Source organism: Delphinus delphis, chromosome 1 (assembly GCF_949987515.2).
Source record: "Delphinus delphis chromosome 1, mDelDel1.2, whole genome shotgun sequence".
NCBI lineage: Eukaryota > Metazoa > Chordata > Mammalia > Artiodactyla > Delphinidae > Delphinus > Delphinus delphis.
This window is the reverse complement of record NC_082683.1, coordinates 37089586-37115209: the sequence shown is the minus strand read 5'-3', so window position 1 is coordinate 37115209 and position 25624 is coordinate 37089586. Positions and strand designations below refer to the sequence as shown.

Below are 25624 nucleotides of genomic sequence, written 5' to 3'. Positions count from 1 at the left end.
AGTATGGGATGGGGTATCAGGAAATGGTTTCCAAAATAAGAGACTCAAGCTGGGTTTAGAAGGATGAATAAGAATTAGCAAAGCTGTGAAGGGGAAGAAGAGTATTCTGGGCAGTAAACATATATGAAGGCAGAGAGAGTGAAACATTTAAATATTCTGAAACACATTTTGGGTTCCCTTTCTCTTTGAATCAGTCCATTACTACTGACTGTTTGAGTCAGGCAGGTCCCGGTGGACCTCCTGGAGTGGAGGCTGAACCGTGGCAAACTCAGGCCTTGGCAGATGTGTGGATGTGCACTTGTAGTGGCTGTGGAACCTCGAGCTGAGAACAGGAGGCTCCTTTGGAGCATGAGCCTCCCACAGGGCGCTCTTGGGATGCCTGTCCTGGAATTACCCAGGGCAGTAACAAAGCTTTCTTTTCTTCTTTAAACCAAGCCAGCAGGATGGGATGTCTGCTAGCCTTTGTGTTTGGAGCCAACCAACAAATATACAGTGGCCAGCACAATGGCATTGTTGGGCTTCAGTGAAAACTAGGTCGGGGCCCAGGCCCTCCTCTGCAGAGGGCCCATCCAGAGAAGAGGTTTGACAAGCCACTGATTTGGCTATTTGGCATTGATGCTGGTTTCTGATGAGCTTCTGACTGACTTTTGGTATATAAGATTGTAGGCTCTCTTCCCGTTGTTTCTCTCAACACATCTATTTGGAATCTCTGAGTTGCCTCTGACGGTTTCTGATGAGCTTCTGACTTACTTTTGGTATATAAGATTGTAGGATCTCTTCCCGTTGTTTCTCTCAACACATCTATTTGGAATCTCTGAGTTGCCTCTGACTCTTTTTCCTCAGTTCTCATGTCTACCATTCAGTTGCTAAATCCTTTAGGTTCTACCTCTGCTTGTTCTAACTCTAGCCCACTTTTTCATACCTATGGTAGCATTCTAAGTCAGGCGTTTGGTCGTCTCTCATCTGGACTGATGCAGTACCCTTCAAACCTCCCTCTAGCTCCTCCTCTATCCTGCTACCACCATGGGCTTTCTGAAATGTAGTTTTGGTCCTGTATTAGTTTCCTAGGGCTGCCATAACAAAGCACCACAATGTGAGTGGCTTATAAAGACAGAAATTTATTCCCTCATAGTTCTGAAAGCTAGGAGTCTGAAATCAAAGTGTTGGCAGGGTCTTGCTTTCTCTGAAGGCTCTAGGGGAAGATCCTGCCTTGCTTCTTCCTAGTCTCTCTTGGTGTTCCTTGGCTTACAGATGCATCACTCAAATCTTTGCCTCCATCGATACATGACATTCTCCTTGTATGTCTGTATCTCCTCTCCTCTTCTTGTTAAGATATTGGATTAAGGATCCACCTTACTCCAATAGGACCTCATCTTACTTGATTACATCTGCAAAGACCTTGTTTTCAAATAAGGTCACATTCACAGGTACCAGGGGTTAGGAATTGGGCCTATCTTTTTGGGAGACATAGTTCAACACACAATAGATTATATTATACCTTTACCTATAAACCTTTAGTGGTCCCCATGATCTGCTAAATTAGCTATAGATGTTTCATCTTGGTGTTCCAGAACTTCTACACTAACAATAAATATAATAATAATAGCAATAATAACAACATTGAGAACTTCCTTGGACATTGTTCTAAGCATTTTATACATTAGTTCATTAAATTTTCATAATTCTATGGATTAGGTTCTATTATTATTCCCATTTTATAGATGAATATTAAAGAGTAACCAACTCAGGGTCACACAACTAGTCAGAGGTGAGATTCAGTCCTAGGCAGTCTAACTCTGCAGTATGTGGGCTTCACCACTATAATTTACTGACCAGCTTTACTTTTTAGCTTTATCCCTTCTCCCCTACTTATACTTTACGCAGGGAAAGAAAAACAAAAAGGAATGACTACTAATCTCTGCACTTTATCTTTGTGTTCCTTTCGCATAGAATGTCTTTTTTACTCCCAACCCTACATATGGGCTTCCAGGAAACAGAACTGAATCCTCAATGAGTGATTAGCCAGGCCTATGTGGGGGAAGGTATTCTAGGTAAAGGGACCAGCAATGTGCACAAACGTGCATGTAAGCAGGGGTCAGACCCTTATAAGCAGGAGTGAAAGACTGTGTGCCATGCTAAGGATTGTGGATTTTATCCTAAGAGTAATAGGGCATCAGTGAATAATTTTAACAAGGGAGTGGCTTCAGGTTGGTATTTTAGAAGGTTAATCTTGGCTGTATTAAGGAAAATGGATTGGAATGAGAGCTAAGTCTGTTCAAGATGTAAGAAGGGGAAAAGAAGACTAGTTAGAAAGCTAATGGCGTAACCAAGGGGAGGGATGATGATGATTAGATATTGATAGTGGGGAGAATGAGTTGTGTACTGTCAGCTAAGCACTGTGCTAGACATACTTTGTATACCGTATCTCTTTTAATTATTCCCTGCCTTTAATTAAATACCAAATCATATTGGTTCTACCTCCGAGATATCTCCAGGTATTAACCTCCTTTCCATTCTTGCTGCCATTGTCTTTCTCAGGCATTTGTTACTTCTCACCTGGATGATTCCAGTAGCCTTCTAACTGTTCTTCCAGCCTCAATTTTCTTTTTTCTTTTTTTTTTTTTTTTTGTGGCACGCAGGCCTCTCACTGTTGTGGCCTCTGCTGTTGGGGAGCACAGGCTCCGGACGCGCAGGCTCAGCGGCCATGGCTCACGGGCCCAGCCGCTCTGTGGCATGTGGGATCTTCCCGGACCGGGGCACGAACCCGTGTCCCCTGCATCGGCAGGTGGACTCCCAACCACTACGCCACCAGGGAAGCCACCCAGCCTCAATTCTTGACCTTTCCATACAGTTTTTACATTACTGTTAGAATGATATTTCTGTGAAGCATGTCTGATCATTGTCCTGTATGAAAAAAAATTGTTAGTTGATTATATGTCATCTCTACTGGACTGTGAACTCGACTAGACTAGACTGTGAACTAAGGGCAGGGACTGGCCCCACTTAGTTTTATGTTTTTATGTAGTAGGTTTTCAGTGTTTGTGTAGGTGGATGGATAGAGAGATGAATGGGTCTACCTCAGGACAGCTGTGCTAATTAAGTGGCAGCAAATGATCTCTGTTAGTTGGATGGCAGCACATTTATCTGCCTTGGGTAAGTGCCTTAGCTCTAGGCTATTTGGGTAGATTCATCAAAAAGGTATAATAATTCTTACAGTTGATGTTTTCTTCAGAACCTCTCTGAATATGTCTTTGAACCACTGTTCATAGATGTTTGTTTGATTACAGATATCAGTATATTGATAATTCAAAGTTAAAAAAAAAAAGGTAGCCGTTTGCCTTGTTCTTCTGACTGGTTATAATTGGGTGAGGTTATGATCAGAATCAGCAAGAATTGAGAACAGGAGCCCTGGGTGTAGTGAATGTTACTTCAGGGAGAGGTAAGTATTGCCTAGTCCTGCTCCAGAATATTCTTTGTATGGGCATGTTTATGTGTCTGTCTGTGTCTGAGTGGTACCATCAGAGCCTATAGGGTGTATGTGGGAAGAACCATACTCTCAGCCTAGACAACTCTTAACTATCTTTTTAGGATCCAACCCAGGTGTTACTTTTTCTGTGAAACTTTCTAAACTCCTCAGTATCTACTTTCATACCCAAGTATTTACCTCTGCTAAAGGGTTATTAGTATTACTTACTTACCTAGGTGTCTTTCATTGAACTTCTTTAAGGTGTAAACTGAGTGTTTACATACCTACATTTACTATGTGGATGGGACTCTTCCAATCACTGGGAGATATAATGTTGATGTAAATGGATAGGTTCTTAGTCTCATATGGGGGCGACAGGAATGGGAGGAGCGCTCAATAAATCTTTGTAGAAATAACCTGAATTGATGTTCCTTTTTATTTTTGGGCCACACCGTGAGGCTTGCGGGATCTTAGTTCCCCAGCGACCAGGGATTGAACCTGGGCCCATGGCAATGAAAGTGCCCCTGAACAGCAAGGGAATTCCCTGAATTGATATTCCTGAGTGGAGAATTAAGTGTCCACTTACCCGTCCCTTTGATGATTTTCTAGGGTGTTGGCATATGATTTCTTACATACATAGTAATATTGTTTAGTCACCAAACACACATTTGTTTACTGAGTGCCTTCCAAGAAAAGAGTCTTTAATGAAATCAAGTATCAAACACAAATGAAATGGCAGAAACGCTAACATTTTATTAGACCATGAAGAGGAGAGGTTTTGGTGTAGGTATATTTGGGGAACAGTCACTTAGAGGTATTGAAGTACCTTTAACACATTTGATTGGCTGATATTATAGTTTTCTGAACTTTAAAAGAACAACAATAAAAATTGTGAAATCTTCTCTCTCTAGTAGGTATTTAAATGTGTTGCCAGTGCCTTAGGTTGTTTTGTAGAGCTCCCAAGGGAGTGGTCTGGAAGAAAATGAAAGCAAAGCAGCTGTTATCCCCAACCCGGAAAGCTGAATGTGCTGGAACAGTTGTTCTTGCCTCTGCTTCCCACAGAGGGATTTGTTCAGAGAACACACCAGCTGAGTCTGCACAGGGAGTTGCTTATAGGGAAGTGGACGTTCCGACTAATGGGCACACAGTGTAGCAACTTAGAAATCTTCCTTCTTGGCAGATCTCAAACTTCCTTTCCTCATACATGCAAAGGTCTTGAGACATTGAGAAGTTGTGGTTTCTGAGGGCCCAGAGGCTTACCAGCTCCACCAAAGTATTCACCGAAGGCAGGCAAGAGAAGTGGGTTGTAACAATAAATTCCATTTGGTTTCCCTCTCTGGATCTGGTTTGTGCTTTTTCCATCTTGCCAGGAAAAGTCAGAGCCTACTAGCCAGTGTGGTTCCTCACCTTGTCTCGCCTCTCTCCTCTGCTCTCCACCCTGTGGCTTGGTCTGTGGATTTCTCAGGCTTTCAGAGACATGACTGGACAAGAGTAATAAACATGTGTTTCTCCGAACCAGAATCAAGAGTCCTGGCTTAGCCTGGCCCACAGAGAATGCACATACAGGCTTTTCACCAGTCTTTTCTGCCTGGCCCTCAGTAGGAAGCCTGAGTGGCTCCCAAAGTCAGGCCTTCCATGTCACACTGTCACCACGCCAAACAAGTGAACCACCACTTCTTCATATCTTTTTCACTCTCAGAGCCAAAGAAATTTGTCTGCATGTTTAGCTGTCAGCTTCATTGCCCCCATATAGCTTGGAATTTGCAAGTTCAGTTTCTTTTTAGCAAATGAGCACCTCAGACGTAAACTGTGAACAGATTCAACTAGAGTGAGGAGACGAGGGCACTATGCTAATGCTGTCGTTATACCTCGTTTTGAGATTTCCAAAGCTGGATTATCAAGCAAGATGAAGCAGATCAACAGGTTTCCCTTTTGAGAAGTTTGGCGTATTTTTAGCCATTCTCTCTGCCTTGCCAAACCTGATCCACTTCATCCAAGGATCTGAAGTGCTGCATCGTGCTGCCCCCAACTGGTTCTTTTTGGTGCTATGTTACCACATCAGAAAATCTCATTATATGGAACTTATATTTTTTTCTTAGCACTTTCATGTATTTGTATTCGATTCTTATAATAACATTGTGAGTAATATGGATCATGGATTATCATACCTACTTTTTATGTGGGAAAACTGAAGGGTAGCCTTATTAGTTGATTTGTCCAAAGTAAAATGGCTGTTGAGGCAGACTTGGACTAAAATTCAGATTTAAAAATGTGTGTGTGTGTGTGTGTACATATATATATATATACACACACACACATATATATATTTTTTTTTTTTTCTTTTTTTTGCGGTATGCGGGCCTCTCACTGTTGTGGCCTCTCCCGCTGTGGAGCACAGGCTCCGGATGCACAGGCTCAGCAGCCATGGCTCACGGGCCCAGCCACTCCGCGGCATGTGGGATCCTCCCGGACTGGGGCACGAACCCGTGTCCCCTGCATCAGCAGGCGGACTCTCAACCACTGCGCCACCAGGGAAGCCCTACATATATATTTATTTATTTGGTTGCACTGGGTCTTAGTTGTGGCAGGCGGGCTCCTTAGTTGTGGCTCCAGGTCTCCTCAGTTGTGGCTCGCAGGCTCCTTAGTTGCAGCTCACGGACTCCTTAGCTGTGGCATGCAAACTCTTAGTTGTGGCAGGCACGTGGGATATAGTTCCTTGACCAGGGATAGAACCTGGGCCCCCTGCATTGGGAGCGTGGAGTCTTATCCACTGCGCCACCAGGGAAGTCCCTAAAATTCAGATTTTTTGCCTTCTCTCCCATTAGGTTCCCTAGTCTTTTATAAATTCAATATCACCCCCACTCCAAAAAGGTATTAAGAGCTTAATTTTAGGCTTAGAGGAATTTTCCCCTTTTTCTCCCTTGGAAAGAGGAGGGAGATAATACATCATGTAAGGTTTGAATAAATTCATGAATTTAATTGGCAAAAAATTTTGAGCTCCTGTTCTGCATGAGGCTCTCTGTACCCAGACACCATGGCTCTCCAGTGTAATGTAGGGGTAGAGCATGAACTCTGGAGCCAGACTGCCTGAGTTGGAACCCTTGCTCTGCTGCTTAATAATTGGGTAACCTTGAGCAAGCTGCTTAACGTCTAAATGCCTTTTGTAAAATGAGAATAATAGTACACTTACCTTAGGGTTATATGAAGATTAAATGATGTAATTAATGGAAAGTTCTCAGAGTAGTGCCTGGCACAAAGCAAGTAACAAGTAAATAAATATTAGCTGCAGCTGCTGCTGCTATTTTTGTTATTATTATCTCTATCTCTATATAAATAGGCTTATTTGCTCTTAAAAAAAAAAGGCAAAGCAGCTCTTCATGGGTATGTAGGAATGACGAACACCCAAATTTCTTGAAAGAGTACATCTTCATGTCATTTCCCCTTAGCCTTATCTCCTACTCACACCTCAATTCACTTTGATCTTACTCTGGTCTTAACCACTTTACTGTAACTGCTCTGGCCATGGTTGCCAGTGACTTCTCAGTTGCAAATTCAGTAGACACTTTTCAGGCTCATCTTACTTGATCTATAGCATTTGATACTATTGGTCATTTCCTCTTTGGAATGTTTTCCTCCTTTGTCTTCTGTGGTGACATTCTTGCTTGCTTCTTCCTCCTCTGCCTGCTCCTTTAAATGCTACAGTTGCTTGGGATTCTGGTAATTTCCCACCTTACATGTTAACCCCTGGGCAGCTCCATACATTCCCTTGCCTCAGTGACTACTTCAGCTCATTGTCATTGCCTCTTAAATGTTAGTCTCTAGCCCAGGCTTTGCTCCTAAACTTCAAACTGACTCTCTATAGGACATCTCCACATGCCCTTAAACCCAACATGTCCGACTTGAACTCACTATCTTTTAACATTGCCTCTTCTAAAAATCTGCTCCTCTCCCTGTATTCTGGATATTTAATAATGGCACCCAGGGACCAGTAGCCTGCGATCAACCTAGGAGCTTTTCATTGCCCTTATCCCCCCATCCAGCATTCATCAAGTTTTTTTTGACTTTGCCATCTAAATCTTGAATCTTGCTCTATTCCAGTGCCTCAACTATTGCCTTAACTCAGGCATTCTTCTTTCACCAGGATTATCGCAATAATCTCCTAACCTATTTTCCCTTCTCCGTATTCTCCACTCTAATCCATCTATCATACCATTGCTAAAATAATCTTTTCTTTAAAAAACAAGCATGAACATGTTGCTCTTTTGCTTTAAAAGGTTTCTTTTGTTCCTTATAGACAGGATAAAGTCCATATACCTTAGCAAAGCATATCAGCCTCACCCGTCTCTCCTCTCATGCACTCTGGCCATATTGAGTAAATTAGTTTCCTGAATACACCATGCTCTTCACCTATAACTTTACATATGCGGCTCCCTCTGTGTGGACTTTCTTTCCTGCTCCCCCAAGTCATCCTTTGGACTCCTTTATTTCCTTTGTGCAGCTTTCTCTGACATGCCTAGACTGAGTTAGTAACTTTATCCTCTGTGCTGCACAGTGCTGTCGTACCTGTACAAAGCCATCTTTTAGCATTTACTACATTATATTGTTTGTCTATATCCCTTAATAGATTGTGATCTTCTCAAAGGAAGGTGCAGCACCTACCATAGTGCCTGGATGCAGAATAAGCCCTCAGTAACTTCAAAAAAAAAATACAGTCTTTATCTTCTAGGTGTCTACTCTTTAGTGGTTTCACCACCATCCTAAGCATTCCTGACAAATGGTAGCTGGGTTTTCCTTCTGTTTTGCAGTATATCAACTCTGGAAACCTGGAACAGTTGCTAGACAGTAACCTGCATTTGCCCTGGACTGTGAGGGTGAAACTGGCTTATGACATAGCAGTGGGCCTCAGCTACCTTCACTTCAAAGGCATTTTCCATCGGGACCTCACATCTAAGGTACGAAGGCTTTACATGCACTACTCTTTGAGACACTGTCTTCCATTACGAAGAAAACTGTGTTAAGAAACCAGTCATTAATGTGCTTGAATATGATGGAGATCTCTTATAAATTCAACATTCAATCACAGAGGATACAACTTATTACTATGTACAGCTAGTCCTTAGAAAGCCAATCTCGGCTCACAGCGGGTAGGTACCTTTCATTGTTGAGTCTGGCAACACATACATCTTGAGAACCTTCACTCTTGGCTTCAGGTCCTGAATGTGTGTTGCAGGAGTAGATGGCATGAGGACACTTAAGAGGTTCTTGCCCTATAGGAGTGACAGCAGTCAAGGCAATATGGGAGCCTGTCTCTTAGTATTCTGTCCCATGGCCTCCAGCAGGAGTTCTGTGATTTTTAGTCACTTGAGTGTAGGTTTTGAAAGCCATAATGTACTGACCCATTTTCTTTCTGTGTGATTGAGTTTCTGCCATCCTGCCAGTTCCTCTTTGGCGTCAGCTGGTCTCTGTAGTATTCTCTTGCTGTCCAAATTGCTGTGTGACCAGGTTAGAAAAGAGTTGCTTTTAGAGGAAGTTGGCCATACTACAAGGCAGACACCTCAGGGCCAAGTAGCACAGGACATCACGTGACAAGGCTTATATAAATAGTACTGTTTGATCATTGATATGGGAACTATAAATCATCTAATATAACTTCTGTCCAAGAGCTGATTTAAAGTCTTCTAGGGAGGTATTATAGAAGTTTTGTACCTGCCCAAGAATAGCTCTTATTTCATTCTGCACCCTCAACACAAACATATGCACACACACGCACATGCATACACATACTCCTACAGCTCTTCTGTCATGGATGAGGGGTATGGGAGCCTGTTATAAGAAAAAGTTTGCAAAGGGAACGAAAGCAGGCTGTGCTCTCAGAGCCAGTAAGGCCTAGAGCAGTGAGTCCCTGGCTACCTCACATTAGAATGGTTCTGGTGTTCCAAACAGCAGTACTGTCCCCAAGGGACCCTGGCCATTGGTTTGTGAGTACTACACAGAAAATATCTTCGGGGAGGTGCTTGTAGGGCCCCTAGGTGTGGCAGGGCCATTTGTAGTCAGCTGCACTGTTACTAAAGGAGCAATAAGAGTGGCAGGTGGAATCTGGTGACCAGCTGAGACCTAGTTGTGAGGAGTCCTTTATCTTCATTGGTATAAGCAAGGGCTGGACAGTTGGACAGCTGGGACCTGGAAGGTGGTATCATTTCCTTTCATCAGACTTTTCTCCTTCCTTAGAACGTTTTAGAAACTCAAAACTTAGAAAACTGCACTTGTTCCAGGCAAATGGGTGGGGTTGTATCAACTTAGATACTGCCTTAAGTTGGTAGTATACTCTCACCTCAGGCATGCAACTAAAATCAAATTGCTGGGGCTTCCCTGGTGGCGCAGTGGTTAAGAATCCGCCTGCCAAGGCAGGGGACACAGGTTCGAGCCCTGGTCCGGAAAGATCCTACATGCCACGGAGCAACTAAGCCCGTGCGCCACAACTACTGAGCCTGCGCTCTAGAGCCCGTGAGCCACAACTACTGAGCCCTTGTGCCACAACTACTGAAGCCTGCGTGCCTAGAGCCCATGCTCTGCAACAAGAGAAGCCACCACAATGAGAAGCCCACGCACCGCAACGAAGAGTAGCCCTAGCTCATTGCAACTAGAGAAAGCCTGCGTGCAGCAACGAAGAGCCAATGCAGCCAAAAATAAATTAATTAAATTAAAATAAAAAAAATATCAAATTGTTGCTTCCTACTCAGAGAGCATCATTTCTTCTAAGGTGGAGGGAGGTCATGACAAGTTATCTGTCAGTCACACAGATATTTCCTGTATACCTACATGAGTGTCTCTGGTGCCTGGTACCATGAATGAAGGGATATTTGAAATAGATAATTTCTGACCAGAGGTAGTCTTGTTGGAAAATAACTGAAAAATAGTTCATAGCATTTTATAATTGAGTGTTTAGCTATAGACTGTAGGTTTTCAGTCAAAGGAAAGATCACTAGGCTAGGTAGCTAGGCTTTCTGGAGGAAAGTCCTCCACTACCAATGAGTTCCTAAGAACTCATCATATTATCTTCAGTGCCCCCAAAACACCTTGTCCCATTGTGCTAGTGTCCAAGTGTGATTCTGTCTGGGATTGTCATAGTGTATGTATTGTAAAAATGACTAACCTTTTTGGAACTATAGGGTAAGACCACTATCCTTTGGTTTTCCTAATAGGGAGTGGGTATTCCCATGTCAGTTGGCTTGAGATGAGAAACTAGGAATTTAGGAGGAAGAACTCCCTGGTATCACTGGGCTGTACTTTCTTGGGTCTGAACTTTAGGGGATGGGGAGAACAAATGACTTTGCAACCTGGAGACAGGCTGGGAAGTACACTCTAGGGAATCTCAAGTTGAAGAAAAACTTCATTGCCCTTTTTATCATCTCTGAGCTTTTGGTAAAGTTTTGTCCAAATGTTTTATCTTCATAGTGTTGCAGAGATTAAGGAGAAGGTGGTGTGTCCCCACCTAGACCAGAGCAGCCCCATCCAGGAGACCTGTGTGATGGTGACGGTGACCATAAGAATGAGAAGCCCAAGGGAGAAGTCTAAAGGGACAGAGTAGGGCTTTGAAATTTCCAAATTATCTCCTTATTGTCAACCTTGGGTCTGAGTTTGATTTCTTTAAGGACAATAAAAGGTTTACCTATATTTTAGCATGTACACTTCCTATTATTTGATGGTTCTATTGTGTCCGTGTCCCCCACCAACACATGAGTTTCTCAAGTGCTGCTCATATTCACCTTTTTATTCCTAGCACCTAACATATAGAGCCTGTCAGAGTAGGGGCTTCCTGGCCCTCTTTCAGAGAATGTGCTTGATGGCACAGAGGCCAAAACATCTGCTTGAGAACTGAGACTTTGAGTCCCACACCCAGTTTTGTCCCACCTCTTTAAATGACCTCAGTGCTCTTGGGTCCTGAGTGTCCCCAGTCTATTGACCTCATAGGAGTGATCAGTCTGGGCTTTTCAGGCCAGAGCTAACAGGAAGGATTTAAAGTAGTAGGAGCGTGTTCCAGGTAGGTAAACCGGGATAGAGAGAAGCACATGCCTTTTTCCAAATGATCCTGAGCCTATGGCAGCGGCAAAGAGGATCACTGGTTTCCAGTCAGAGTGCCTGTTGAAAGCAGTATTGCCTTTGTAGGATTCACACATCAGTAGTTACTGCAGTACTGTTTTCAAGAGTGAAGAGTCTGTCAGATATAGCTGTTCTGTCTAATTTTGTAATTATTGCGATGCTGATGATTTACTTAGAAGCAAGTGGGATGCAGTGTGGCTTTAAAAACATTCCATTCTTGAGCTCCATCAAGAAGTGGCAACAGCCACACACAGGCTAGGAGTGGCTGGTACAACTGTACGTGAGCCTTGGCTCTTAGGGGCAGCTGGGAGAGCAGTTTCTTTCTGCTTAATACTGTTACTGCCCAGGATCAGGCAAGCACCACTAGTCTTTTTGGATTTCCCCTAGGAGTGTGAATTATACCTCTCTTCTTGGTTGCTGTGTTTTTTGGGGGGTGGGAATGGTTTTTTGTTTTTTTTTTTAACTCCAAAGAATCCACTCTGGCCATTCCACTAGAGTGAAAAGCCTATCTAGCTGTGGTCTTAGGCTATACCCCACAACTAGGAACAGAAAATGCCAATTTTCAGAGACTGAAGAGAGCATGAATTAGAAACAAAGTTGAATGCTGGTGGGAGGTAGAGAGTGTGTATTAGGGCACCCTGTAGTCATTCTTTTAAAAAAAATTATTTATTTACTTATTTATTTTTGGTTGTGTTGAGTCTTCATTTCTGTGCGAGGGCTTTCTCTAGTTGTGGCAAGCGGGGGCCACTCTTCATCGCGATGCGCGGGCCTCTCACTGTCGCGGCCTCTCTTGTTGTGGACCACAGGCTCCAGACGCACAGGCTTAGTAGTTGTGGCTCACGGGCCTAGTTGCTCCGCGGCATGTGGGATCTTCCCAGACCAGGGCTCGAACCCGTGTCCCCTGCATTAGCAGGCAGATTCTCAACCACTGCGCCACCAGGGAAGCCCAAGTAGTCATTTTTTATAAAGAGAACCATCAACAGCCTTTGGGAACCATTTATACTGTGCTACTAGAGGACATAGAAATTACTAGAATGCAATCTGTACCATCCATGGGCTCTTAGTCAAGTTGGAGAGACAGATATGTGAGTAGATTTTTTCCCAAGAATTATAGAAAAGAGAGGGGATCACATGGTGGGATGGAGGGGAAGGGAAGGGATGGGACACATTACAGCAAACCAGATAATCTTTTGAGACTTGGACTGCCACCGTCTCTGGGACATTTAGGAGGGCAATTCAGTCTCTGATCTCTCCCTGTGGTATGAAAAGAAACTTTTAACCCTTCTTGAGATGTAGAATCAGTACTTTCTTTCTAAGTGGGTTTATGGAGTGAATTTGTTGGGGATAAGTGGAGAGAGTTGTTGGCACATGGAAAGCCTTTTTTGTTGTTATAGAAATAACTTTAGCTTAGAGCTAACACTCACAAATGGACTTGGCATTTCTCCGCTCAGGTGGTTTTATTCAATGCCAATACTGAATGTACAGCTGTTCTAGGAGACCTCAGGATCTGCTCTTAGGTGTCTACTCTGGCCCAGTTCTGAAGGATTTGTGTTGGCTTCCAGAAGTGCATTCATGGCCACCTTTTGAGTCTTTTGTCAGCTCAGTCCCCATTATGGAGAGTCGAATGTATGATTAGTGTATGCCTTTTCACCTGCTTTTGAAAGAAGCTTCAGTCATCTATCCAGGCTTTCATATAACAAACTTTTGCTAAGTTCTTTCTGTGTGTCTGTGCTAGGTTAGAGATACAGAGATGAATGGGATCATTCCCTTCCCTTGATGAGGCAAACATGTAAGTCTCTCTGCTATGGTGTGATGTATTATAATAGGAGTAGGACAAAGAAGAATGGGAGCCAGGCAGCAGCAGTGCCTGGGCTCCTCTTTGAACCTGAAAAGGTCACCTGTCGCCTCACAGAAGTCTGACTGGGCCTTTCTTATGTCTGCTGCTTATTCCAGGCATACTTTTGAATAAAGCATTCTTCATCCTCTATTTAGTGGACTTTGCATCCCACACAGCCTGAAAATTAGTCTGGCTTCTTCAGAACCCCACAGTGGTCTGAGCTTCATATTTTGTACTCTGTAGTCAAATAGTCTGTACTGGGGCCATGTCCAAGTTGGGTGAGAAATGCAAGCATTACACTAGGTGCCCTTGGATTAACCAACGTTGGAGGTAGGGGTTAGCATCCCAGATGAAGGGGTCTTATTGTATTGCCTGCACAAACAGTGCTGCCTTCTCCATGGGCCCTGGCCCCTTTTGCTATCTTAAGACTACATTGTTCCTGCCATGGCCTTGCTGTCTCTAGTGGAAAGCTTTTTAGCCAGTTCCTCTGGAGAGGCCAAAATCATTAGGAGGGATCTCTTTAGAATCAGGAGACCTGCATCTTTACCACTTATAGTTGTAAGCTACACTTTTCTCATCTTAAATGTAAAAATCTCAGATCTGCCCATCTGACAATGCTGTTTGAATCACTTGGATTATGTTTATGAAAAACGTTTTATAATTCGTAAGGTACCACACAGACAGAAGTAGACAATCTTTCCTTTGCCCAAGGGGCTAGGAAGTATTCTCTAGGCCACTTCCTCTAGGCCACTTCCCTCTTAAGACATCCCTGCTTTGCTAAAGCTTACAGTCTATAGCTTACAGTCTATAGCTATAGGAAGGGACTATAGAAACAGATACTTTCATTATAATATCTCAAATGCTAAGGTTAGAGAGAGGAGAAGCATAGGGTGCTTTGAAAAAGGATATTTAACCCAACCTGAGGGTACAGAGAAGACTTCTTGGAGAAGGTGATGCCTGAGCTGAACCTTGAAAATTGAATTCTGCTTAGTAAGTATTGTATGTATGGAGGGGGGTTATATTCCAGACCAGACAAGACTGCATAAACAAAGGCATAGAGGCATAAACGGTCTGATGTGCAGACTGTGAAGCTGAAGTGGTAGGGGATAAGAATTGAAAAGAGAGGAGTCTGATCATATACTATCTAATTGGATTTTATCTTCTAGGTAGGAAATGAAGAATCATTGTGGCTTTTTTAAAGTAACAGCTTTTTGAGATATTACTCACATAAAATAAAATTCACCCTTGCAAAGTATACATTTCAGTATATTCAATAATCACCACTAGCTAATTTCAAAACTTTTCATCACTCCAAAAGGAAAACCCCATGCCCTGTTCTCCTCTCCCTTTAGCATTTGGCAATCACTAATCTTTTATCAGTTTCTATGGATTTGCTTATTCTGGACATTTCATATAATGGAATCATACAGTATGTCATTGCCAGCTTTTAAGTAGGGGAGTAACGCAGATTTGCATTTTACAGAGATCATACTGGCAGAAATGAGGAAGGTGGATTATGGAGATCAAGCCTGGCCCAAGCCACAGAGACCAGTTGGAATATTGCAGTATTCAGGGGAGGATGTGAACTAGGGTAATAGCAGTGGGGATGAAGAGGGAGGGACCAATTTGAAAAACATTTAGAAGCTAAAATTACTTGGAGTAAGAGTAAAAAGTCTAGGCTGAATCTCAAGTTTCTAGCTTAGCAAACTGGGTGGAAAATGGCAGTGCCAGCTGACATAAAAATATAGCTAGAGTTTTAGTTTTGGAGGAAAAAAGATGAGTTCAGGTTTGCATGAATGGAGTTCAGTGTGAATAATCCAGGAGGAGATGTCCAGAAATAGATGAGATGTGCAAAGCTGAAGCTTGAGGATAAAGGTCAGTGCCGAGGATATACGTTTGGGAGTCATCAGCACAGAGGAGGTAATTAGAAATGTGGAATAGCCTCCACAATAGAGCACAAGCTGTAGGCCCAAGATAGAACCCTGAGACCATCATCCTCGTGGGTTAGGGCCTGCATTGGAGTGTGTAAAGGTGGAGAAGGAAATCCATAGTGTCACAGAAGCCAGCAGAGAAGAATCAAAAGGAACAAGAATAGCCTGTAACTAGCCTCTAATGGCTAGTCTGTTAGCTCCAGGACCACAACGGCTTAGTCTCTGCATGCCCAGTACTAATATGATTCCTGAATCATATGTAAAAATGCTGAAGAAAATAATCAGCAATGTCAACAGCAGCAAGATCAAGTAATATAAGGACTGATTTTGTCTACTGAGCTTAATGCCACAGAACTCATGGGGATCCTCAGTGAGAACACTTCCAGCAGAAGCCAGTGAGGAAGGAATGGGAGATAAGGAACTAAAAACAGCAAGTGTTGCCAGCCAAACTTCACTAGCCTAGACCCCACTAAGGGCAGGCTCAGGAGTTTATTGAAAAACCCTATAGGAACTAATCTTGGTCAGAGTTGCTCTCCATTTTCCTTCTCGCCTCAGATACAGACTCCTGAAGTTTGCTCTTTTGGTTTTCAGTATCCCATCTCTGTCTTTGGCTCTAATGCCCAGCTGTTGGCTGTGGAGAAGCTTTAAGAGAGGCAGTGGTCACACTCCAGACCAGAGGCAGACCGGGCTAGGCAGGCTTGCCCCATGTTGTAGGGCCCTGATCATCCCTGCCGTAGTCATTTCTTAGCTGCTCAGAGAAGCTACTATGAAGTCACTTCCTCCTGGATGGGTGGTTTACAATGAGCGAACAAGAGGTCTCCATGAATGTGAAGATGGGGCAGAAACTGAACAGCTTTGACAAAGGCAGTATACTGTGGTCCTGTTCTGTTCCTTACTTGCTGAATCTAAGCTGAATTTAACAGGGTTGTTTCTGAGGGCTATAAAGCAAATAGTAAATCGGACTTCAGACTGAGCCTTGGAGACAGGAACCTGAGTTGCTGGTGAAAGAGGAGGAGGAGGGGAGAAAAACAAGTGACAGATCTGAGGTGCCACTGCCTCACAGTGGCATAAGCCAGTATAAGCCAGTGCCCAATAGCCTAGGCTTTGGCTGTCTAATAGACAAGCTGGCCTAGAGCCTGTCTTCTCACAGACAGTAAAGTCAGGGAGCTGGGGTGAGGGTGGCGGAGTGCTGAGCCAGTGGACTGATGGGAAGGCCAAAGCCAGGACAAGCACAAGGACGGTCCTGCTTAGAAGCCAGAGACACTTATGTCTGCCAGGAATCAAGGGTAGGAGAGGATGTAATGAAATCACATTACGTGAAATCACATTTCCCTTCCAACTCAGGGAAAGAGAGAATAGTGTGATCACATCAAAGCCAGAGTAAGGGACTAATTTGTACCTGATGTGGAGGAAGCAGGTGACTTGGCAATGCCTTGGCAACTGGAGGCCAAGGCAAGGAAGGGGGGAGGCTGGTTTGGTGATATAGGGCCTTGCTGGCCCCAGAAATGTCCCTGGGAGCCAAGGATCCCTGCTCCCTGCTACCTCTGGAGGAAGGTGGGCAGAGTGAGTTGCCTCCTGAGCCAGAGTGGTGTAGGACCATTTTGAATGCAGCTATTTGGGGAGAGTTTGTTGCTGCTTTGTGCTTATTTTCAAGTCACTTGGGTCATCCTTTCTCGGGAGACAGCAGCATTTGTTCAGTGAGCTTGTCCTGAGCCTCTCTCATGAATTGAATACTGTGAGGAAGGAAGGCCCAAACCTGAACTTGCTCCTGAGGAGCTGATGGCCTCTGATAGGCTGTAAGAGGGAATGACACAGAGGGGTTAAAGGAGTTGAGATGAGAGAGAGGTGAGAGCTGGAGAGGTCAGGACTGGAAAGGTAAGCTTGTCTTAAAACACACAAAATTTTTTGAAGTGAAAAGAATTGGAAGAACATTCCAAATGGAAGGGAACAGTATAAGCAAAGGCAAAGGTTTGAAGGGGCTGTTCAGGCTTCCCAAATCAAGCTTGTCTGTTTCAAGTTTGGATGAAGATGTGTACATAGGGGCACCAAGGCATGGGGAGGTTGGTAGCTGGTTGGTTAGAGCCAGATCATGGAATTTTTTTCTTTGGCTGCATTGGGTCTCGGTTGCTCTGCATGGGCTTTCTCTAGTTGCGGCGAGCAGGGGCTACTCTTTGTTGCGGTGCACGGGCTTCTCATTGCGGTGGCTTCTCTTGTTGCGGAGCACGGGCTCTAGGTGCGTGGGCTTCAGTAGTTGCAGCACGTGGGCTCAGTAGTTGCGGCTCACAGGTTTAGTTGCTCCACGGCATTTGGGATCTTCCCGGGCCAGGGATTGAACCTGTGTCCCCTGCATTGGCAGGCAGATTCTTAACCACTGCGCCACCAGGGAAGTCCCAGAGGTCATGGAATTTTAACGCCAGAAAAGAGGTTGGTTGTGATCTTGTGGGCAGTGTAAGTTGGTGTAGGCTTGGGCACTTGTCCTGTGCTTACATTACTTGGCAAGATCAGACCTGGCCTTGCTTGGGTCTCTATGTTCTGAGGGAAGGATGAAGGGAGGCCAGGGGCCTGATGATAGCCTGTCTTCCTCCACTAGATTGTAAGCTCCAAGAGGACAAGGGTTTCTGTTCATTGAGGTATCTCTGACACTTAGAACCATGCCTAGCACATAGAAAGTAAGATAAATATTTGTTTGGAGCATGATATAATCCTCGGGCAGCCACCAAAGATCCAGGCCTAACTCATCTCACATGGCTATCAGAGCCCCCAAGTCTGACCACAGGGGTCAGCCCAAGAGTGTGGTTTCACCAAGGAACAGAGGACAAGGTGCCCTATGGCAGGGAGGGGTGGTGGTAAAGTCTATGGCTGGCTGGTCCCACTTCTGAGCCACATTGTCTTCTTTTTTGGGAACCCTAGAACTGCCTGATAAAGAGGGATGAGAATGGTTACTCTGCAGTGGTAGGTGACTTTGGCCTGGCTGAGAAGATCCCTGATGTCAGGTGGGTAGCCTTAATGGGTGCTGGGGTCACAGAAGGGACTGAGGCAAAGGGAAGACTCCAGCTTCCTTCTTAGCGGCAAGGACTTGGTCACAGCCCAACCTCAGCTCCCTAAATTCAGTCAATTCTAGTGTGTGCCCATCCTTGGGGGAGAGGAATTCCCAGTGGTCAGATATCTCATTGCACCTGCCAGCGGCAAGCTCATTTTCCGTGTAATCTCACCCCACAGCATGGGGAGTGAGAAGCTGGCTGTGGTGGGCTCACCCTTCTGGATGGCACCCGAGGTTCTCCGAGATGAGCCCTACAATGAAAAGGTGAGTCTGGGGACCCCAAGGTCTGGTTCTCTGTAGAATCCATTCTTAGCAGAAAGTGTCCTGAGTCACACTTCATGCATGGGGTGAGGATCTACATCCTTCGTGCCAGAAACAGGGCTGGTACCTGTCAGCTGCCTAGTGAATGAATTGAATGAAATATGGACAGTAGGGCCCAGGCCTGGGCTAGTGGACATGAGGGACAGAAACCCCACCTCTCACCCCATTGAGAGGGAAACTGAGATCTCACTTCCCACCAGGCGGACGTGTTCTCTTATGGTATCATCCTCTGTGAGATCATCGCCCGCATACAGGCTGATCCAGACTATCTTCCCCGAACAGAGGTGAGCTACAGGATGGGGATCAGTGCCACTGGGATGGGGCTGCTTTTGAGGCCATGGAATTGTTTTTTTCTTGGGTGGAGTTGCTGGAACTTAGTCTGTGGTTACTTCTCTGGGGCAGTTCCCAGACTCTCCTGAGCAGGCCAGGATGGGTGGAGGGATTAATGACCTGGCTACCAATGTCCCCTGGTCCTTCCCCACCATACCCGTCCACAGAATTTCGGGCTGGACTATGATGCTTTCCAGCACATGGTGGGAGACTGTCCCCCAGACTTTCTGCAGCTCACCTTCAACTGTTGTAATGTGAGTATCTTTTTCCTCCTGGCTTTGGTTGGGGCTGGCTGAACCCTGTTCACCTGGTTAGGACTTTAGGGAGAGGCTGCTAATTAGCCTCACAGGGACCTGTTTTTCACTGATGAGTGACAGTGCCCACATTCCTTCCTTTAGGCCTGCCAGACTCTGGTCCAGAGCCTTGGACCAAGGAAAGGAAAATTGCTTTGTATTATCCTGTCCTCAGCTTGTAGTGTAGACCTACCACCCCTTGCCTTAGATATTGATGGAGCTCTGGTCAGGTTTTAGTTGGACTGTGCGTCCAGCTGGTCCAAGACCCGTGAGAAAAGCTCTTGTTAGCCTTTATTTTATATAGCTCTGGGGTTGGACCTACCTGTTATGACTAAGTGGGTAGCTGGGCCTTGTCCAGGTAGCTTCCAGAAACATGTTAGCTGCAGAACTCAACAAAGAATTAGAACCAACCAATGTGAACATACCCTTTTGGAGGGTTCTCTGCCAAACAAGGGGATAAGACATATACAGAAAGGCTGCTGAGATAGGGGAGGGTATTAGACAATAGCATCTTCCCTGACCTTAATTTTGGGACTCACTCTTGTGGTCTGGGGCCTTCAGAAAAGATCTCTTAGATGCACATCTGAATCTTAAAAGATGCCAGACAGACTCAAATGCCATCCTTGGGATGGAAGATGGGAGGGCAGGGCTAATGGCTGGTGTGGATGACTACAGATGGACCCCAAACTGCGCCCATCCTTTGTGGAGATTGGGAAGATCTTGGAGGAAATTCTGAGCCGCCTAGAGGAGGAAGAGCTGGAGAGGGACAGGAAGCTGCAGTCCACAGCCAAAGGTAAGAGATTAGACCAGACTGTCCAACCTGACCCCAAGGGAGGATATTAGGATGGTGGGGGGAGGGGGATTTCCCTCTAGGGCTGTGATTACAGGATCCCATGTCCAGAAGAAAGGCAAAGGAGCAGGGGATGACTGAAAAAGTCCTGGAGCTGTGGGCTGGCATATTGCCTCCCTTCTGAGTCTGTTTTCTCATTGGTGCAATGGGGACAACAGAACCTACTTTGCTTTCCTGAGTGGTGACACTTTGTGGTATGAAGTGCTGCTTCTATTTTTTATGACTAGTGAGAGTAACGCTGACTTGACTCACTATTCTTCAGGACTCTTGGAGAAAGGACCTGGGGTGAAGCGACTGAGCTTACTGGATGACAAGATCCCTCCCAAGTCCCCACGCCCAAGACGTACTATCTGGCTGTCTCGAAGCCAGTCAGACATCTTCTCCAGTAAGCCCCCACGTACAGTGAATGTCTTGGATCCCTACTACCAGCCACAACGAGGTGATGCTGCCCGAGCCCCCAAAATCAACCCTTTCAGTGCTCGCCAGGACCTCAAAGGTGGCAAGGTCAAGTTCTTTGACCTGCCCAGCAAGTCTGTCATCTCCTTGGTATTTGACCTGGATGCACCAGGGCCTGGAACTATGCCCATGGCTGATTGGCAGGAGCCCCTCGCCCCACCTGTTCGCCGGTGGCGTTCTTTGCCTAGTTCACCAGAGTTCTTGCATCAAGAGGCTTGTCCGTTTGTGGGCCGAGAAGAATCACTATCTGATGGGCCCCTACCACGCCTCAGTAGTCACAAGTACAGAGTAAGGGAGATCCCACCATTCCGAGCATCTGCCCTACCAGCTGCTCCAGCCCATGAAGCCATGGACTGCTCCAGTCCCCAGGAAGAAAACGGTTTTGGGCCCAGGTCTCAGGGGGCCAGTCCATGCCTTGCAGGTGCCCCTGAGGAGATGGAGGTAGAAGAAAGGCCAAGAGACTTGGCTCCAGTCCCCTTTTCTGTCTCAGGCATAGGCCTGAAAACCCAGGGAGAGCTGGATGGGTAAGGGGCATTAATCCCCACCTCACCTTGGGGATGGACCTTCAGCTGAAGCCACAGGGCCCCCTTGCTGCAGAGCCTTGACTCTTCCCTGGGGCCCACAGAGCAGGCAGGCTAAGCCAAGCCAGGCTCAACTTTGGGGTTCCCAGTGCCCAATGGCTATGTATGAGGTGAGGCAGCAGTGAGACACCTTCCTAGTTAGGGCAAACAGCTAATACCAAGCCTCTGAAATCCAGCAAGGAGCTCTGGCCCCCACCCAGACTTCCCCAGACAGGACCAGAGGACTCCTAGTTCTAGTGTGCACTGGCAGGCAGCTATTACCCCAGGTTCTTCTCCTATCCCGGGTCTGTCTCCTTTCCTTTCCTGGGGCATATAAGCTAAAATGGATGGAACCTGGAGCTGACCAGGAGACCATAAAGGGCATGGCTATTTCTCAGACCTGAAGACTGGGGTGCTTCTTGCCAGAATGTTTAAGACACTTGAATAATTGCTGTTTGCACTTACTGCACGGTCAGACCACGTCACTACACTTTCTATGCAAGGGGAGGGCAAGGCAGAGTGGTGGTCATGGCTCTCAGCTAACCTATTCAAAGATCTTTTCCAGTTGATTAATCTATTTTCATATTTATGAAGGAGTCTTAATGTTCTGCCCTATAAAACTTTCAACTTTGTGTTGGGAGTAGGGCTGGTTTTGTAGGCCCTAGGGCCTGCTCTATGTATTTGTCAACACGTGATACACCCAGTTGGTTAAATGGTTTATACGTGGACTGATTTCTTCCCTTTCTGCTACAGCCGGAGCTATGGGAAGAGTCTGTCCTTATAGAGCCGCAATAAGAAATAACCAAAGATGAAGCTGGTCAAATATTTTCATATCTTGTTTCTGTTGATTTTTTTTTTTTGAAACTTTCCCAGGACACTTTGAGATTTAAAAATGAATAAAGTCTGTGTTACAGGTGCTGGTCAGCCTTCTTACTTGTATCCTTGTTCCTCATCCTCTGGAGTAAAGACAAAGGTCCAGGAGTGATGCAGCAGTATCTCTGCCAGGACCCTGTCCCCGTCCCCTAGTAGTTGGGAGTAGGACACTCACAGGCTAGAGGGATCCAGACCCCTCTGTTCCACCCTCAGCTTCTCTTCCTGGGCCCTGAGTGCTGGGTAGAAGTTGGGTCAGCTGCTGCCCCAAGCCAGCTTCATCTTCTGGTTGTGGGCTTTGGAAGAACGGGAGAACTGGCTCTTAGCCACTGTGAGGGGGACAGCTTTGCCACTCAGGTATACCTTGTTGTGGCATTCAGGTAGCCATGGTTCAGAGTTACAGGGCTGGGGTCCTTGGCCCACTCCCACGTAGGCCATCACGTAACCTGTCATAAAGGCATCGAAACCAGCCCGATGCAATCCATCCCCAGGCACTGGGTTAGGATTGACTTGACTCTCTGGAGCTTCCGAGCTGGCCATGTCAGCTGTGTCAGGCCTTGCTGCTCTCTGCTCCATCTCCAAGTCATTTCTGTGACCTTGCTTAGAGCCAGGTTGGTTCCCAGTCTCATCCTCAGGCACCTCCTGCTCAATTTCCTCAGGCTTGAGGCCAACCCTACAGACCTGCTTGGTGGGAGGACCATCCTCGGTTTCCCCAGAAGTCTGTTTCTCAGGCAGGCCCAACAAAGACCTCCGCCGTTTCTCTCTACGTCGTCGCCGTCGCCTCTTGTCCTCCACCACAGCTTCATCAGTGTCAATGATAAGGTCAATATCATGGGACCGAGGACACTGTGGTCCCAGGGGGCACCAGCCATAGGCCTAGAGGTAGGAAAAAAGCTTAGAGAGGGGTTCCAGGCATCAAACGTCCCTCCCCCAGGAAATGGGCAGGTGCTCTCACCGAGAAGTTGTCACAGATGCTGGTGGAATGAATACGGTAGGTTGCAGGGGGCATGCAGCAGCGGTAGTCAATATGGGCCCTCATGCTAGAAGGATAGCTGCAGAACTCCAGGGTGAGGTGTGGGCTGCCAGCTGCCCGCTGCTTCCCATTTTCCCGCTCACTGTAACATCGCAAGAGGGTATTGGTCCACTAGCATATAAGCTCCATGAGAGTAGGGGTTTCTGTCTGTTTTGTTCACTGCTGAACCCTCAGCACCTAAAACAGTGCCTGGCACATGATAGGTGCTCACTAAATATCTTAAGTGAATGAAATAGTCAAGCTTATACCAGGCCCCACCCCATTCTCTCAACCAGTTCCTCACCATTTCCGGAAGGCATATTCTAGGTAGGAGGCCACGAAGCGGGCGTGAAACTCAGCAGCATATTTGGTGTCATAAATGCCAGCTGGGAACATTTCACATAGGTCAGCAGTAAAGGTACCCAAGCTCTCAGGCAGGTGTGCATAGAAGTTCTGGTACAGGAACACCAAGTCTATAAGACCGTTGTGTAGTACCAGGGGCCGGCGGGCCCGGATTAGCTCCAGGAATAGTGTCCTCACTGATTGGCTCTGGCTCTCATCACCCTGGGTGGAAAGAAAGGGGTCATCAGGAAGGACAGAGTCCCCTAGGGAGCCTTGCAGGACACTTATCCCAGGGTCCCTCACCTGGAAAGCTCTCCCTTGCTTTCACCTAATTCAATGCTATTCACCAGTGTAACAGTGTTGTTTCCCCAGCTCTGTCACTAGTGATTCCCCATACTCCCTAAGAAGCAGATCCTCCCCATGCACCCAGCCTAGAGTAGTAAGAAATGAAGTCACAGAAGGGGCAGTCTCTAGGCTGGAGGCCTACCTTGTCATTGCCCTTGTGGTAGGGGATACCCTGGGCGTACTGCTGGTTGAAGTTGAAGCCATGCTGTACCAGGAACTGCACAGACTTTGGTTCTATGACATACTCTTCCATGCACAGCAGGGTCAGATTGAACACCTGGGCCAGGTATGAGTGTTCACCCTGGGAGAGGAAGAGATTCTGCTACATCCAGCCTTGGGAGAAAAAAACCTCATAGCTGACGTTCCCCAGGATCTCAACCCTCCTCCCCCCAGCCACAGACCTGGGATGCAGGTGAGATCAGCCCATACCTTGTCTGGCTGCTGCTTGAAGCAGGCGAGGCCCAGGGAGAGGATAGAACGGGTCCTGGCAGCATGACACACGGCCTTGTAACGTTCCTCGATGCACCTTGGGGTTGGGTTTGGGGGTGGCTGTGGCTGGGAGTTAGCTTCATGAAAGACCCAAACCACCCAGGACTGTGACCTCCACTACAGGGTTGAGGTCTGCCCCTCCTTCCAAGGCTAGGACTAAAGAGATCAGGGCTTATACTTACTGGTTCAGCAAACTCTTCCTGTCCCCAAGCCCACTCAGTTCCTATGGCGCAGTAAAGGGAGAGTTGTGTTAGGTCCACAGTATCAGCCCTTTCACAACCACCTGCTCTCCCAACTCCCAACTCTCACCGTGTCCACAGCCACAAAGCTAGCCGTCTTTATGGCCAGCAGGAGGGATGGCCACATCTCCTTGAAGTTGTCACTTTGCACATCCACCACGGGAACCTGGACTACTAGCTCCTCCCCAGATTTTGTGCTTTGGCTGGCACCACCTGGGGATAAGGAGGGTGACGGATGTTAATGCTCAGGCAAGGGCCTAAGAAAAAAGATACCAAGCTAGGCCATGGCTGGGGGCAGGGGCAGTTTCCTTCAAGGCAAGAAATGGCAGCTTTCTCCTCAAGCGTATCACATATGCTCTATACACAGGCCTTGGAGTGAACAGTGTCCTGAATTTGGGGAGAGAAAGCCTGGGTCTTCCAGTGGCTTATGTGAGACTCTGGGAAAATTTCTTCCCCCTCAGCATCAAAACCTGTAAAAGAGGAAGGTAGGACTAGATGATCTGTGAGGTTCCTTTTCCTCACATCCTGCAGGAAATAGTTTGCAAGGCTTGATGATTTCAGCCCCTTTACTATCTCAAAGGCTCTATACTACTGTTCATGGCCACAAGCGGCGGCAGTAGCCAGTATGCCCCAGAGCCTGATAAATAACGCCCCAACACGTCCCACTTCCTGTGGACCACAACTCCCAACCTCCCTAACTTAACAGAGCCATGAACTCCAGACTACATCTCCCGACATGCCCCCACATGCCCTGCGCCCAAGACTCTAGGCTTTTGCAGGCGGAACTGTGGTGCACACCGGGACTTGTAGTCTCCTCGTGGCTGGTTCAGAAAGAAGGCGCTATTCCTCTGAAACTTGAGATCGGTTTCTTAGAACTACGAGCCCGAGACCCTCCCCCCACCGGACCGCACAGGCTTTTAAAGCGGCCCCTGGGAAGCCACTCACCGTCAGAGACGGCTGGAGCTGAGGCTGCGCCATCGTCACCGTCGGCGGCCATGACACCGAGGTCCCTCGCTTGTATAGTCAGTGTGCACGCGGGACTTCCTCTTCGTCTCCTCACTCCGCTCCTGCAGTCGGGGACGGGGCGGAGCTTCACCCCCGGAGTCGCCGACCGGTCGGACTTCCGTTCAGACCTCCCGGGTC

General features: G+C 46.5%; 2 protein-coding genes across 3 annotated transcripts in view; one reads left to right on the top strand and one right to left on the bottom strand.

Annotated features, from left to right (window-relative positions):
- Nucleotides 1-21897, top strand: part of TESK2 (testis associated actin remodelling kinase 2) — a 127192-nt gene extending 105295 nt beyond the window's left edge. Inside the window, exons 5-11 of one of the 2 annotated variants that reach the window (XM_060021261.1) lie at nucleotides 8272-8418; nucleotides 18245-18327; nucleotides 18554-18638; nucleotides 18896-18979; nucleotides 19193-19279; nucleotides 19994-20111; nucleotides 20431-21897. In XM_060021261.1, coding sequence (XP_059877244.1) covers nucleotides 8272-8418; nucleotides 18245-18327; nucleotides 18554-18638; nucleotides 18896-18979; nucleotides 19193-19279; nucleotides 19994-20111; nucleotides 20431-21152 — 1326 coding nt within the window. In that variant the 3' untranslated portion in view covers nucleotides 21153-21897. The remainder of the gene's footprint in view (nucleotides 1-8271; nucleotides 8419-18244; nucleotides 18328-18553; nucleotides 18639-18895; nucleotides 18980-19192; nucleotides 19280-19993; nucleotides 20112-20430) is intronic. The other variant, XM_060021268.1, reaches the window with a different exon arrangement.
- Nucleotides 21898-25584, bottom strand: TOE1 (target of EGR1, exonuclease). Its single transcript, XM_060021288.1, has 8 exons — nucleotides 25427-25584; nucleotides 24552-24694; nucleotides 24425-24465; nucleotides 24183-24279; nucleotides 23896-24054; nucleotides 23371-23630; nucleotides 23010-23169; nucleotides 21898-22930 (listed from the first exon to the last, which is right to left on the bottom strand). Exons 1-8 carry the CDS (start codon nucleotides 25476-25478, stop codon nucleotides 22310-22312), a joined length of 1533 nt encoding a protein of 510 aa, XP_059877271.1. The 5' UTR covers nucleotides 25479-25584; the 3' UTR covers nucleotides 21898-22309.
- Between the last annotated feature and the right edge of the window lie 40 nt (nucleotides 25585-25624).

Excerpts from the sequence above, each read along its gene's own strand:
- TOE1 (XM_060021288.1), bottom strand. The coding sequence starts at position 25,478 with ATGGCCGCCGACGGTGACGATGGCGCAGCCTCAGCTCCAGCCGTCTCT. Across the intron at positions 24,466-24,551 it reads GCTTTGTGGCTGTGGACACG|GAACTGAGTGGGCTTGGGGA; the intron begins GTGAGAGTTGGG and ends ACTGCGCCATAG. Across the intron at positions 22,931-23,009 it reads GCATCTGTGACAACTTCTCG|GCCTATGGCTGGTGCCCCCT; the intron begins GTGAGAGCACCT and ends TCCTACCTCTAG.